Source organism: Amborella trichopoda, chromosome 4, assembly GCF_054954075.1.
Source record: "Amborella trichopoda isolate Santa Cruz 75 chromosome 4, AtrichopodaSantaCruz75HAP2 v2.0, whole genome shotgun sequence".
Classification (NCBI taxonomy): domain Eukaryota; kingdom Viridiplantae; phylum Streptophyta; class Magnoliopsida; order Amborellales; family Amborellaceae; genus Amborella; species Amborella trichopoda.
This window is the reverse complement of record NC_142339.1, coordinates 1450631-1465264: the sequence shown is the minus strand read 5'-3', so window position 1 is coordinate 1465264 and position 14634 is coordinate 1450631. Positions and strand designations below refer to the sequence as shown.

At 35.1% G+C, this 14634-nt stretch overlaps 1 protein-coding gene across 10 annotated transcripts; it reads left to right on the top strand.

Annotated features, from left to right (window-relative positions):
* The first annotated feature begins 2663 nt into the window (after positions 1–2663).
* On the top strand, positions 2664–8089 carry LOC18439458 (Gag-Pol polyprotein/retrotransposon). Of its 10 annotated transcripts, none has more exons than XM_088864239.1 (11): positions 2664–2941; positions 3120–3233; positions 3765–3810; positions 4016–4067; positions 4466–4561; positions 5052–5105; positions 5240–5305; positions 5653–5731; positions 5889–5945; positions 6072–6115; positions 7871–8089. In XM_088864239.1, exons 1-10 carry the CDS (start codon positions 2876–2878, stop codon positions 6096–6098), a joined length of 657 nt encoding a protein of 218 aa, XP_088720365.1. In that variant the 5' UTR covers positions 2664–2875; the 3' UTR covers positions 6099–6115; positions 7871–8089. The 10 variants fall into 10 exon arrangements, 9 of the variants coding, with proteins under 9 accessions (XP_088720365.1, XP_020525983.1, XP_006849685.2 ...); XM_020670324.2 differs by having other exon boundaries at positions 6069–6115; XM_006849622.4 differs by lacking the exon at positions 6072–6115.
* Positions 8090–14634: the final 6545 nt, after the last annotated feature.

Sequence of the window (14634 nt, the reverse complement as noted above, 5' to 3'; positions counted from 1 at the left end):
AGCAATGCAGGACGCTCAACTGATAAATAGCGTTGCAGAGAATCTCAGATAAACCCTAGATCACATAATTCCACTGAAAATGGGCCCGGAGGAAGGCTAAGCGTTCGATCAAAAGCCAGTTAAGTGGGAAGGCATGCTGCACTGTACTGTCAGTTGCTAGCGAACATTCTGCAATAAAGCGTCGGCAGTGCACGAGATGTGTATAGTTAGTAGCCTAGGCAAGTAATGTTGAAATATTCAACCCAAAAAACCGTAAAAAAAACTGAACAGATTATGCTCACAAACTTATAAGTAGATGGTATGAAATTTGATAGCTACGGTGTGTCACAACCTGCAGAATAAAAATTTGAAATTTTCACTTTAATCAATGAAATAAATATAACTATCCAATTTCACATTCAATGGCTAATATTAATTGTAACAACGTTAGAGCTTGGTCGAAAAAATAAATACAACCACTAATTTCATATCTACTTATCAATATTAATTGTGAGTATTTTACACTAAAGGTAAATAATCTCATTATATACTTCTTCAGAAAACAAATACTTTTAAAGGAAAATAGTTTGATACAAAACCCCACCTCTTAACTCATTGAAAATTGCTGTTTAAGCACCATAAAATGTTTACATCGATCATCTCGGCTGGAACATTATGATTATGAAATAAATTAGGATTTCAAATTCTAAAAATAATTTATATTTTAACAAATTTTCTACCTCTATTTCATCTTGCAAATAAGTGTTCACATATTGACCAAAGATGTCTAGTCAAAATCAGACCAACCAATAAATCTACCAAAATTTGGTTTGAGTGTCGACGTGCACGAAATTTTAAGAACAAATGAAAATAAAAAGGCAAAATTTTATATAATGATGCAACCTTATAATGTAGAACTACGGATGCACCTCAAAAATTCTTTGGAAAATGTAGTTTTAACGTTGAAAAACCCTTTGATTGATCATCAGATGTATGACCATGAAAAATAAAAAGATTTTAAGTCTCATAAATAGTGCATTAAATTTTGAGATAATTTTAATAACATTTTACATCAAAATTATATACCGTGATAAAATTTGAAGGTGCCCCTTACCTTTACAATTACGGATGCATCCGTATATCAATTGCACCCAAAGAAAAATATGAATACAATTTAGAAAAGGTAAAAGTTCATACAAGGTGTCATCCTTATATTTTATAAATAAAAAGCACCTAAAAAACCCACTAAAAAAGGTTGTTTCTAGGTTGGAAGCACGTGGTACTCCAATAGTATAAGGTTGAGACCTTATACAAACCTCACCTTTTAGAGAATAGCAGAGGTTGAAATTTCCATAAAGCCTAAGCTCTATGAAAACAAAATAAAGCTTCACCTCAAATCCTCATCCAAACTTTCGGTAATGAAAGTTTTCATAATGGCTCTAAAATTATTTTTCAACACCGATAGTGAATTTTGAAACTCAACAGATAGTGTAGATCTTACGGATATGTGAACACTTATTTTTAGGGTGAAATAGATGATTTAAATAATTGTTCATCACATAAAATAGTTACACATTTACAAAAAATAAAATAAAGATTTCAAGCCCTAAACATAATGTCTATTGCAACACATCTACGCCATCAATTTCACTCAAAAAATAAGTGTTCATAGATATGCAAGACCCTAACACATCTACACTGTTAATTTCACCCAAAAAATAAGTGTTTATAGATATGCAAGATCTATATATTTTTTGAAAAATATCTCCATATCCTCTATTTTTAGGTTTCATTTATTGATAAACCCAAAATTTCAAAAGATATATTCTAACCCTTTGGCCACTTTAAATAAATTTTTTAACCTAAACAAATGTAAGAAAGACATAGCTATTTTTAAATCCAATCATTTATCTCTCTTCACATAAATACCCCAAAATTATTTTTCTCTCTCTCTCTTATTACGTCTTGCACTTTCTCTCTCCTCCCCGTATTTTGGAGCCTCTCTCATCTCGATAACTTCTGACCTTTATGAACCTCTTATCTCTCTAGAAGTTTAGGATGATGGCTTTTAGAAAATGTATATCTTTTAGATTTGTTTGGCCTAAAAAAACATGTTTAAATTAGCTCAGGGGTTAAAAAAATAAAATTTACAATTTTATGTCCCAAGATATATTTTAAAATTTTAGATCTAGTGTGAAATGAAATCTAAAAATATAAAGTATGGAGATATTTTATCTATATATATTTTTTTAGCTTCAAATTTGATAGTCTTATTGAAATTTGATTTTAGAGGGATTTTCAGTGTTTAAAGTGCTTTGGCAAGGACTCGAGATAGAGATTTACTTTGTTTTTATAAAGCCTTATAGAAACCATCATTTTCAAAATTAAATAAAAATTTAAGGGGAAAGGTTTATATAGAGCCGAAGCTCTAAACAATCAAATTAAAGCCTACCTAAAAAATTTTACGTTATTTTGATGTTCAAATATTTTCAAATTGATCGTCTCAACATGGAGAGGCATGAATGTGGAAAAAAAATGGGTTTAAAGTTTTAAAAATCGTATATTTTATAAAACATTTTTTTACTGTAAATTTTCAAGATTTTCAAATTTTTATTTTATATTTAATGATGAAAATCTATTTTTAACGCTATGCCTTTCCGGTATAAAACCACATTCCTCGACAAGGTATGCTCTAATTCGATTGTTTAGAGCCCAGACTGCGTACAAACAGAACCCAAAAATTAAAGCATTCAACACTTCGTTACGGAGTGTGGTTTTGAATCTTTTGATAAATTTATTTTCGTACGCGCCAATTGTCCTTACGGAGTTTTGTTTTGAATTCTTTTGATAAATTTATTTTCGTACGCGCCATTTGTGGTCTAAAAATAGTGCGAAAATGATTCCCTCGTTGCAGCTCTCAAATTGCAGAGTCCTGTTACCTTGTCCCATCAAGCTCAAACAGGTGAAAGAAATAAAATTTCAGCAATTTTTTTCTCTTAGTTCAGTTCATTTTTCTCCTGATTAGAACTCAAGGGCTTTTCTTTTCTGTAGTTTTCACCCTCGATTCACTTCATTCTTCCACTGAAACGAATTCCAGGTCTTATTTTATCTGTCATTTCTAACCTAACTATTTTCTCTAGCATGGTGAATCAGCTCTTTTCATCAGTTCTAGGGCTTCCAAGCCCGCTTTTATGGGGGCATTTTCTTCAGAGAACGGGGTGCATTCCCACTTGCCAGTGAATGGAAATGACCTGGTAAGCTCTTAAAGAATTTTAGTCACTTTGAGTTCGTATGCCAACCCCAATTAATGACGACATTGAGTTCGTATCAGGATCAAAACCATTTTTTATGGGGCGAAATTTTTGAGTTTTAGACTACATTGCAAGCTTCAAGTGGAAAACAAGAAGTGGAATTTGATTTTGCAGTAAAAATGATCCCTGATTTTTATTAATAATTTTTCAGGAATTTGATTTTGTTTTTTGTTTAAGTTTGATGTCCATAATTTTTGTGGACTCTCAGCCATCTGGCCTTGATTGTTTCGTCAGAGAAAAGAAAACCTTGTTTTTTCTTCAACAAATTGGATGTTTATTGGCTATTGTGTACCGAATTTCAGCTTTGCCTTGGTTTCATTATGGCTGATTTACTTAAACTTCGAGCTATTTTTAGGATAGTGGCCTAAATTTTTATTCTGTTTTACATATTGTTTCTTAAATTTATTTGTTTTTTAAGGGGCAATATTCTCAAACTGTAAATTGATTAATTATGTTCATTCTTGTTAAGGTTAGGCCACTGAGACCTCAAATTCTCTTGATCCTTCGGTTGCCTGTGAAGGTAAGTACGACATTGTGAGTCTTAAAAATAGATGAACTTGAAATGGTTTAGAATTTTACAAAGCTACTCTCCTTCAGTTCGTCTTAGTGCTCGATCATCTTTGTTCAGACTTAAATTTTATATGAATGTTATGAATTTCTAGCACATTTATTACAAGTTCATGGTCTGCTTTATTTGCTAATGTTTGCATATTTATTCACTTCAGATTCAAAACAAGCTAATGAAACACGGTCAACACAATCAAATTCGTCGAAGGAGTAATCATCGTCTTCATTGATTCATTTGGTCAAAACCCATGATATTGATTATTCCAGTTGTTGGTTTAGTTTATGTTTTTCATTTAAACAAACAGAGCAGGGATATCACCATCACACCCAACTAACACTGATTGTAAATTTGTTCACTGGGTGTTATGGTATTTTTTCTTGCTTTTTGTTTCAATGAAAATGAGTTGTGGTGAATAGATCATCCTTATCATTATCATAATCATTTGAGCGATTTCCCAATTATTTGGGTGAATACATCATCATCAGAGTCTTTTCCCAACCATTTGGGTGAATACATATCAAACTAAATTTCTATATTCTTAAACATATTTTTGTTTTATTGAATTTTTTTAGGGCAATTTTTAAAAAAAAACTGCACGTTTTCTCAGGTTGATGGAGCGGCTTAAGAATTATGGAGTTTCTGGGGTGCTCTCCTATGGATTACTGAATACAGCATATTATCTCACAACGTTTATATTGGTTTGGTGAGTGCATACTTGCAAGAGTGGAAATTTTTGTGAGCCCAAAATTGTCATAATATTGATCTTTGGGCTGCCTGATCCGAGTAAATAGATTAACGGAAACAGATTAGAACGACCTCAACTTGTAAGTTATATTTCAGAAAGAAATGGTTAGTCCTATTCCATAAGATAAAATGCATAGAGCATTATCCATCGTGTACAACAAGGTTAGGATTTTCAGCATGTGCAAAAACCCTGTTTGAGTTCCGGGGTTTGTTGTGGCATGTGATGTTTATAATATTGTGTTAATTGTATACTTCTTTTAAGACTTTGTTAATTTGTTTATGTGTAGTCTTACAAGCATGACTATTTTTACCAATTTGAATGAAATTATTGCCAGTGACTAAGATATATGATAAATGCTTAATGAGTACTTGTATGATTGCATTTGTATTTTAAATATATGCTATTTAATTTGAAGGATACTTTTGAGAAATGTTCATTTTCCTCTAAGGTTCTATGTTGCTCCGGCTCCTGGAAAAATGGGTTATGCTGCTGCTGTTGAAAGGTAAGATTTTTAAAATGGGATATTTATACATCTGTTATACAAATCAAATGGGTCATGGTTCTCAGTTCTTATTTACTTTTTAGTATTGGAAATAGCTATGTTTGCTGTGATTTTGGGAAGCCTGAATTTTGCAGGTTCCTGAAACTAATGGCAATGGTGTGGGCAGGGAGCCAAGTTACAAAGATTGCTAGAGCTGGAGGGTGGGTTTCTAAATGCTGATATGAAAATTTGGTTGAGCCTGGCTATTTCTTTGAAATAAAAACGATATATAGGGGTAATTGCATTACGATATATCAGATAGTGAAAGTTGTTCCATGTTTTGAAGAGAAGCATATGTTATTTTGAAAGCATATGTCATTTTTTTCTGCCTTTTCTTTTTGTGTTTGTGTGTGAGATAAAGAATATGTTTTTTTTTGTGTACTCAATGCTCTATTTCAAGAAGGGGAAAATATTCAATTTAAAAAAGAAACATGAAGCAGACTATTTCATTTCTGGAACTGCCCAAGGAACTGGTCACTCTTTTGACACTTTTATTGTTCTTGTGCAGGGCATTGGTTCTTGCACCTTTTGTAGATAGAGGTTTGTCATGGTTCACTAAGAAATTCAGGTTCTCCTCAAGGGGAAAGGTATTTTACTCTGATTTTACTCCATTGCTTCAAACTGTCACTTTGTTTAATTTTTGGTTACCTGATCAAAAAAGGGGTTCTGATCCACTTACCTATAACTCTTTTATCATCTTTGACCTGTCTGTTCTCTCTCTATTTCTCTCCCACTCTCTCTCAGGCATTTGCAGCCATTGCTGGGATCTGTTTCGGGTTGGCTCTTTTGTTGTTCATTGTGGTAACTGTTCTTTGTGCATAGAATGGTTGTAAATTATCATTTCTCTATCAAGTTCTTGATTTTTTTCTTGGCAAGGTTGGGTTGATGAGACCTGCTTTCTTCATTTTATTCTCTTCTGCACAGAAGATGTACGTTTTAAAGGCACAACACTAACCTCACATCCATGCCCAGTTGAGTAATTTATACTTCACAAAGCAGGATATTTCCCTCTCTCTCTCTCTCTCTCTCTCTCTCTCTCTCTCTCTCTCTTGCTTTCACACCCAAGAATAATAATACGACCATCGACCTTTGGAACAAGAAGGTTATCATCAGCCCTAGCTTCCAGATGTGAAATTGTGCAGAAAAATGACACACCCATAGCTGCCCAATTTTATTTCGGACGGCTAGAGGTGATTGTAACTTTTTCTAGAAAAAGGTAAATGGTCTTATAGCATATAATGTCTATTCTATAAATGGCTAAAATACCCATTCATTGATATAATTTACTAAATGATAACTGTTCATTGCCATTTTTATGCCTTGACCCTTTTGCGGTGGAATTTTTCGGCTGTTTTGTGAATCTTACACCTATTAGGAGCTTCTGGATTCAAACTCAAAACTCTAGAAGTTGCTCGTCGCTTAACCTTGTGAATCTATCCTTAACCAAATTTCGAGTCATATGTTTGAATGTGTTGGGGGTCCTAAATTTTGCTGATTATTTCTATAATATTTTCAGCTGCATAAATTGAAAGATTTATATTGTCAGAGGTCTCATTCGTATGTTTGAATATATAGAGGTGTTAATTTTTACTGATTAATTCATTGTAGATTTGAAGCTATAATATTTTCAGATGCAGTTTTATTCCATAAAACTCCAAGGTTTACTAGAAATTGAGGAATTTTGGTTGTTCTAACAGAGATAGGATAGTAGTTAATCCATACTCAAAACATGGTGTTAATAAACAATGATGACAATTTGGTTTGCTACATTCCTTTAGTGAATCCTGAACCCTTGACATCAATAATATATGGTTAATTGTTTGTTGGTTGTCATTCTGTCAGACTGAATCACTTGGTTCCCACCTTTTTATAATTTTTATTATATATTTCTTAAATTATAAATATTAATTTTTGGACTTACAAACAGGAAAATTGGTTGGATATGAGATCGGTGATCCAAATTCGTCTTGTCAATGACCTACCTGGCCACCGAATTCGGGTTTCAAAACACTGCTCGAAACGTTGAAGGGGATGTTTGTTATATGTGCCCTGCCCAAAGGACCCTTGTTGGACCTCTTTGACTAGGGGTGGCCACGGGTTTCCCCAACAAGGGTTTGTATCTAGACCTAAATATTGGACCCGTTGGGTTGGGTTGGGTCTGGGTACAATTATCTTGGACCGGACCTGGGTTTGGTTTGGGTTGATCTTGGACCTTGGGTTTGGGTCATTGGGTTTAGACCCAACTTGCCGAGTCAGTTATGGGTCTAGGCAAATATAAAAATTTATATAAATAGTGTTGCATATATACACATATCTTAAATATAAATATTGGGTCGGGTCTTTTGACTTGGCATGTTGGGTCAAAGTCCAAGATTTTTACCGACACATGTATGGGTCAAGCTTGTTTCCACATATGATCCGGATATGTTGGGGTTAGTCTGAATTGTCTTGTTTTGTAACGTAAACGGCAAAGAAATTCCAAATAAAAATGATAAAAGATGTAGGTGATTTGCGGTTATGAAATCAAATGACATGGGGTTCCAAAGAAGCAGATCCCCGCCCACCGTCTGTATCCATGATCAATGATTTTTAAAACACTGGCATATAAGGTTTTCAACATTTGTGCTGCCCTAGCAAGTCATGCTTTGTTCCCCTGGTAATTTGCAATACAATATGAAAATCTCCAAATCTATTGTTTTAACCCTTTTGCTTGTATTTTTGAGCAGTGTTTCAGCATTGGGAATCAGTGGGTACAGGCCAAATTTCTGGTCGGAACAGTCGTTTTAACCATTTTGCTTGTATTTTTGAACAATGTTTCAACATTGGGAATCGGTGTGTATGGGAGCTATTTCTAGTGGGAACAGGGAATCAGTTGGATTCTAATGGTCTGATAACTTACCATCTTTGTCAAAGAGCTTATTTGAATTGCTTAAATCTTCCGGTTCCGACCCATTTTATTTTTTATTATTCTTTTAGTTTCTGTTTTCAAAATTAAAATTATTATTTAATTTTTTTAGAATAATTCTCACACCGGAAAGTTAGTTTGATTTGCCAATCCGAAATGAATTGCCGGAAGCGTCCGCACTTGATCCATTCATACGGATGTGGTAGACCTTCTTGAGCTTGGCCTCAAGAGCGCAATGGCCACAGCACCTGTCTCTCAGGCCCGGTGGCGGACCACCGATGACGATTGAAAAGCATTTTTGGCGGACCACCAATTGCCAGTAAAAAACATTATTCTTGCACAATGGCGTCCTCTACCTTACTCGTGATTAAGCACGTTTCTTTGCCCCAGTTTATTTGAGGCATGTCATAGGAGGCTGATTTTTTTACTATTTCATCCTAGTTCTCCATGGTGAAGTTTGTATAAGGAAGATGCACTTCAAAAATATGTAGAGAGATGAAGGCTTTGCAATTGCACAAAGGCCTTAATAATGAATTTTAAATATAAAAAATGTTGCAGATCAAGTAAATCTGTAACACTTTGAAATTTTGAAAATTAACAGCCTACTTAATGTGTTATAATAAGCACTTTTTACGCGACTTGAAATTTTTATTTATTTATATGTTTTTATATATGTACATTTTGATGTTGAGACGATCAATTTGACTGTCTTCTTGTTGGGTTCACCCATTTAGAGCTTTCTTGCATGAATGCGGATGTGTGTTGCGGAATAAGGAAATATGATAAACACAAATATGTCAAAGCGCATGTGTGTGTATGAGTGAGAAAACATGCAATAGGGAAAACAAAGAAATAAATCTTACGGATACCGGATTTATGTGGTTCACTTTTCAGGCTACATGTACAGGAGAAAGAAACCAATTCATTATTAAACTTACACATTACAATAGTCTTCAAAGAAACAATCTTTATTGGGATCATTGATTTCATCTAGAGATTTATCACCCTCTTCCACTTTCCCAAATTGCCCCTTTAACAATAAGACAATTCTATTTGTGTCCTTCCCTCATGGGATGAGATTCTCAACAATCTCCCCCCTCACATCCCAAGAGGGATGTCTCTTTTTGCAAATCAATTAGGTCTACAAATGACATTTGTGCCAGCCATGCTTCTCTAGGACTCTTGCTTATCTTCGGCCAAGGTCTTCTGCAGCTTGAACTGCCATACAACAATTCCTTCTACAAAAGTAATCGAGTATCATGATATTAACTTCCTGGAGTTTAGTCATCCAGCAATGTCTTCATCTGTGTACCCATGTAATATAGGTTTCCTCCCTCAAAGCACAAACACATTTTGGATTATCCTCTAAGATACTTGAACATCAAATTGACTGTTATCTAGTGTTCCTTGCCAAGATTAATGATAAATGAATCTGCTCCCTGTGTTACTGTCAGTCCATAGAGTCACGGATGGTTAAAGTGATTCACTGTTGGTCAAAGTGGTGACTAACGATCCATTAATCAATACTTTTTTTGCATAGTGGTGATTCATTGTTGGTCAAAGTGATGATTAATGGTCCATTAGTCAATACCTTATTTGCAAAGTGGCAATTCATTGATGGTTAAGTAATGACTAATGGTATGTCGATCAATACTTTCTTTGCACAATGAGCACTCATTGACAATCTATACTGAGCTCACCACGCATCTGCTGCGTGTGTTTCCTACGGCTGACCCATAGGGAACTGTCTGTATTTCTTCCTTTTTCCTCTTGATTGAAGGGCTCTTCTGACACTTAACTTGTGCCTTCTTGGCTTTTAGTAACTTTAAGAGGTCATATGTGTGATTCTTATGTGAGGATATATCTCATCTTACATAGTTTTAACCCACACCCCTTTGTATTTGTCGGCCTGACTTTCTGGTAGATTTCCACCTCTTGCGAGGTAACTAGTAGAGGGTTTATGTCCCCTAGAGGACCTCCTTAGCTCAACTGTAGGTGGAGTTTTTTGAACAAGCTGCTTCCCCTGTTTCATATCACCCTGAACTAACATATCAACTCTTTGGATCCATCTTTTTGTTTTACATCTCCCCCGTCTTCATTTATCATGGTGGAAGAACGATGACTGGTTCTGAACCATTGAAGATCCATGGATATGCTGCATTCTTCACATCTTTAATAGTAAGGTATTCTTGAAAGACCACCCATACCCCTGTTCACCTTCCTATACTCAGAATCCCACAACCTAAGTTGAACTTTTCATCTGAGTACTTTTAGAAGATGCATAGGAGTCATTTCTCATTCAACTGGGATCTTTGTTCCTTGGCATGTGCACCAATGCCTCGAACACCATCAAGTGTGAATAAGACATATCATTTCCCGTCCAACTTGTTTATTGGATCTGACCATCCAAAGAAAACAACTGAGATTGATTTAGGTAGCATTCTATGAGGACTGCTTCGCCTTAATACACCTTGGTGGTGGATAACATGCTCCTAACACTGAGACACTTTAACAGCTCGCGTCTCCCTTTCCACCTTGCTTGGAAATCTTGAAAGCTCTCAAACACCTGATCTTTTGGTTTCACCCATACCATTCATGAAGCATCATCGATGAAGGTGACGAGGTATGATGCGCCACCAAACGATTGTGATGCTTCGATATCCACAATTCAATCTGAGTTGCATGGTGTAATTTTAATGCACCCTTCACTACAGTTTCCAACCATAGCAATATCTATAGTCACTGTAGTGGTTTGCCTGCCATCACCCATGACACTGTCCTCATACCACTCATTTTTGAGCTTATGGCAATCTTTCTTGACGTGTCATTCCTTGCCACAATGAAAACATTTGATCTTTCTTTTTGTCTTCGATCGGTTTTGGTCCCTATTTTTGGACCTTCTTCGATTAGTGACAAGAGCTTGCGATTCCGATGTGTCGGAGGCTTTTCTTCTCACCTCTTCATTCAGCAGGCTACTAGTGACTTGATTCATGGTCACTATCCCAGCTAGTGTTGAGTTACTCACAGAGACTACTAGTGTCTCCCAATTGTCTAGCAGTGAACCGAGCAAAAATAGAGCATGTAACTTATCTTCCAAGAACAACTTCATCGTTGCGAGCTGGTTAACAATACTTTGCACGTCATTCAGGTGCTTCGCAACAGATTCCCCGTCCCTGAACTTTATGTTCACTAATTTTCAGATCAAGAACACCTTATTTCCGACGGTCTTCTTTTTGTACAAGTCATGTAGCTTAACCACAATGATTTCGAGGATGTCTCCATCGACATATGGTGGAACACATTTTCTTCCAACCATGGTCAGATAGTTTCGAGAGCCTTTCGATTCAATCTCTTCCACTCATTGTTTGTCATACTTTCGAGTTTGTATTCTACCCCTTCAACGGGTGTGTATAAGTCTCGACAGTATAGTAGATCTTCTATTTTTAGCTTCCAGATGATCCAGTTATTCCCATTGAGCGATGTCATTCTGCTCGCGATACTAAAATCCATCTATGTACACACACTGTTTATCCCCCGTGCGTTGTGGTTAGCAATCGTCTGATCGTTTCGGTTAATTGCCCACCAATCATGAACTGCGCACCGATCGTGAACTGCTGCCTGATCGTCAACTGCACACCGATCGTGAACTGCCCCCCCCCCCCCGATTGTGAACTCCTGCCCGATCATGAATTGCCTCCTGATCGTGAACTCTCGTCCGATCGTTGAGCCATTCGATCATTATTGCCGCCCGAGGGATTTGTGTTCTTACTAACTCGTCCTACGACTACTAGGTTCGTTATACCGTAAAACGGTGATAGGGAGGACTAAGCAGTGAGGGAAAACACACTATGATACCGCTTCTTGGGCTACCCACTCAGAGTCATCTCGCATGAATGCCGATGTGCGCAGCGGAAACCAAGAAATATGAGAAGCACAAACATGCCAAAACCCATGTATTTATCTATGAGTGGAGAAACATACAATAAAGTAAATAAACAAATAAATCTTATTGGCAACGGATTTACGTCGTCCATCTTTTTAGGCTACGTCCACGGGAGAAAGAAATGAATCCACTATTAAACTTACAAGTTATAATAGTCTTTCAAGAAACAACATTTCTTGGGATCGCCGATTCATCTAGAGACTTCTTTCTAGGATTTCCTTATCTGATCATAGAGATTTTTTTTTCTTTTCCCGATGCTTTCTCTCTCTAAAAGAAAATGTTCTTTCTTTCTCTCATTTTTGTTCTCTTCTCTCTCTTTTCTTTCACAACAAAAAAAAAGACTCAACAAGAGGATCACTGATTCTCTTTCATCCTCTTCTTCTCTCTAAGAAGAAAGATAACTCTCTCTTGTTCTTATCTCTTCGTAGAAGGATAAGACTCTCTCTTCTTCTCTTTAAGTGAACGATAATTTTATCTCTCTCTTCTTTTCTACAAAAGAAGGCTTCATGTATCTTTGATATACCAAGAATAGTTTGTCTTCTTCTTTTCTGTAAGAGAACGATAACTTTATTTCTTTTTCTTCTTTTATGCAAAAGAAGGCTTCTTTTTTTTTTTTTTGCAAAAAAAAGCCTCCTATATCTTTGATACAGCAAGAAGAGTCCGCCCAAAGAATGGACTGTTTCCTTCTTCTTTTATGCAAAAGAAGGCTTCATGTATCTCTGATACACTAATAAGAGTTTGCCCAAAAAATGATCTGTTTCTTTCTTCTTTTCTACAAAAGAAGGCTTTATATATCTTTGATACCCCAAAAAGAGTCTGCTCAAAGAATGACCCACTATAAAAATCCGCTCAAAATATGACCAAGAGAGATGCAAGCCCAAAATAGCCCAAGAAAGATAGATGCAAGCCCAAAATAGCCTAAGAAAGATAGCTTTGGTCAAAACAACCAAGACCAATATTAGCCTCTCTCATATTCCTTTTTATATATGGGCTAAGGGATAACTACAACGTTTAGAAGTGTATCCATAACCTCCGAAAAAAGAGGTCCATCAATATCTCCATTTTAAGAAAGAGATAAGAGGAATATCTTTTTATATCAAAACCATACGTGAGATCCTATTTGTGTAAGATGATGACTTGATCAACAAGTCACCCTCTTCTACTTTCTCAAACTGCCCATTTAATACAATTTCATTGGTATCCTTTCCTCATGGGATTGTATTCCCAACCCTTCTAGCATGAGAACAAACTTCTTATGGGTTTATGAGGTGCACCTTATTTGAATGTTATAAGGTAGATACTTTATATTAATAGATACCTTATGTAGACACCTTGTATGAACTTTTCCAAGACAAGTGGTTCATCCAGCCTTGAGACACCATCCCAAATATAAAAAATAAAAGGTAGGCGCATTGCAACTATTATTTATGTGATTTTTTATTTTCCCAAGGAAATGTATACAATGAGACTATTCATTTTTTTATCAAGGAGGAAATAATCATTATTGACTGTTTGTGAGATTGGGCCGTTGAGGATATGTCATTGATTGGTACAATGTCCAAAATAAAATTTTCTAAATGTTGTGACCAATGTTTGCAAAATCAAACCGGAACGGTTAACCAGACACGACCTAATCGGTAAATCAACTGATTCAACCGCTCTAATCGGGCAAGTCCCGGGTGGTCAAAAAAGTATTGAAAAAAATAAAAAAAAAATTACAATTTTTTTTTAACAAAACATGTTTAAATGAAGTTGAAAATTAATGAAAAAAATGGATTTTAAAGAATCTATTTGTGCCTAGGAGTATTTTTAAAATTTTTTGAAAAAAAATGAGAAAATATAAAAGTGAGTATTAATGACCAAAACAATTTTTAATCTTTATCATAATATAAAAAATATTTAAAAAATTGTATTATAAATTAAATTTTTTATTTTTAAGAATTTATATTTTTTATTTTTGAATTTTTTTAAATACCGATTGATCATCAAAACCATCCAACTGGGCGGTTAGATCGCCCGGTTTTATAAACACTAATTATGACACACTTCAATCATTAGATTTCACATCCAATAGTTATAAATAATTATGACCTCCTCTACCAGTTTGCTCATAGAGAAGAAAGACATATAGACTTGGACTAACATGTCCGCCTTAGAATCAGACTTATGAAAAGTAAATCGTCTCATACACAATCCCCTTTTACAAAGAGATAGGTGTGTACAAGAGGGTACTAAATCATATTGCATTTAACCATGAAGAGAGTTTATATAAGGTCTATGCTTTAAGGAAAAATAGAGCCGCACTTCAACAACTTGTAAGAAAGGTTAGTAAAGGTCGAATAGATAAACTCTCAAACTGATCATATTGATCTCAACACATGGATTTTAAGTAAAAATGGATTTACACTCTAAAAATCGCCCATCTTGGTTCATAATATCGAGACAAGTAAAAATGGATTTACATCTAAAAATCGCACATCTTGGTTCATATTATCAAGACGGTTTATTATTAAGTGTTTACAAATTTGTCTCATTTGTAACAATTTGAATACTTCTCACTATCATATAATTATAAAAGTATGAAAAAATTAAATAAATAAAATTACCAAAACTACCCATAATAATATGAGATGTTTTAGTAA

Coding starts and splice junctions, on each gene's coding strand:
- LOC18439458 (XM_006849622.4), top strand. CDS start 2,876: ATGATTCCCTCGTTGCAGCTCTCAAATTGCAGAGTCCTGTTACCTTGT. Junction 2,942..3,119: donor GTCCCATCAAGCTCAAACAG/GTGAAAGAAATA, acceptor TATTTTCTCTAG/CATGGTGAATCAGCTCTTTT. Junction 5,946..7,870: donor CTCTTTTGTTGTTCATTGTG/GTAACTGTTCTT, acceptor ATTTTTGAGCAG/TGTTTCAGCATTGGGAATCA.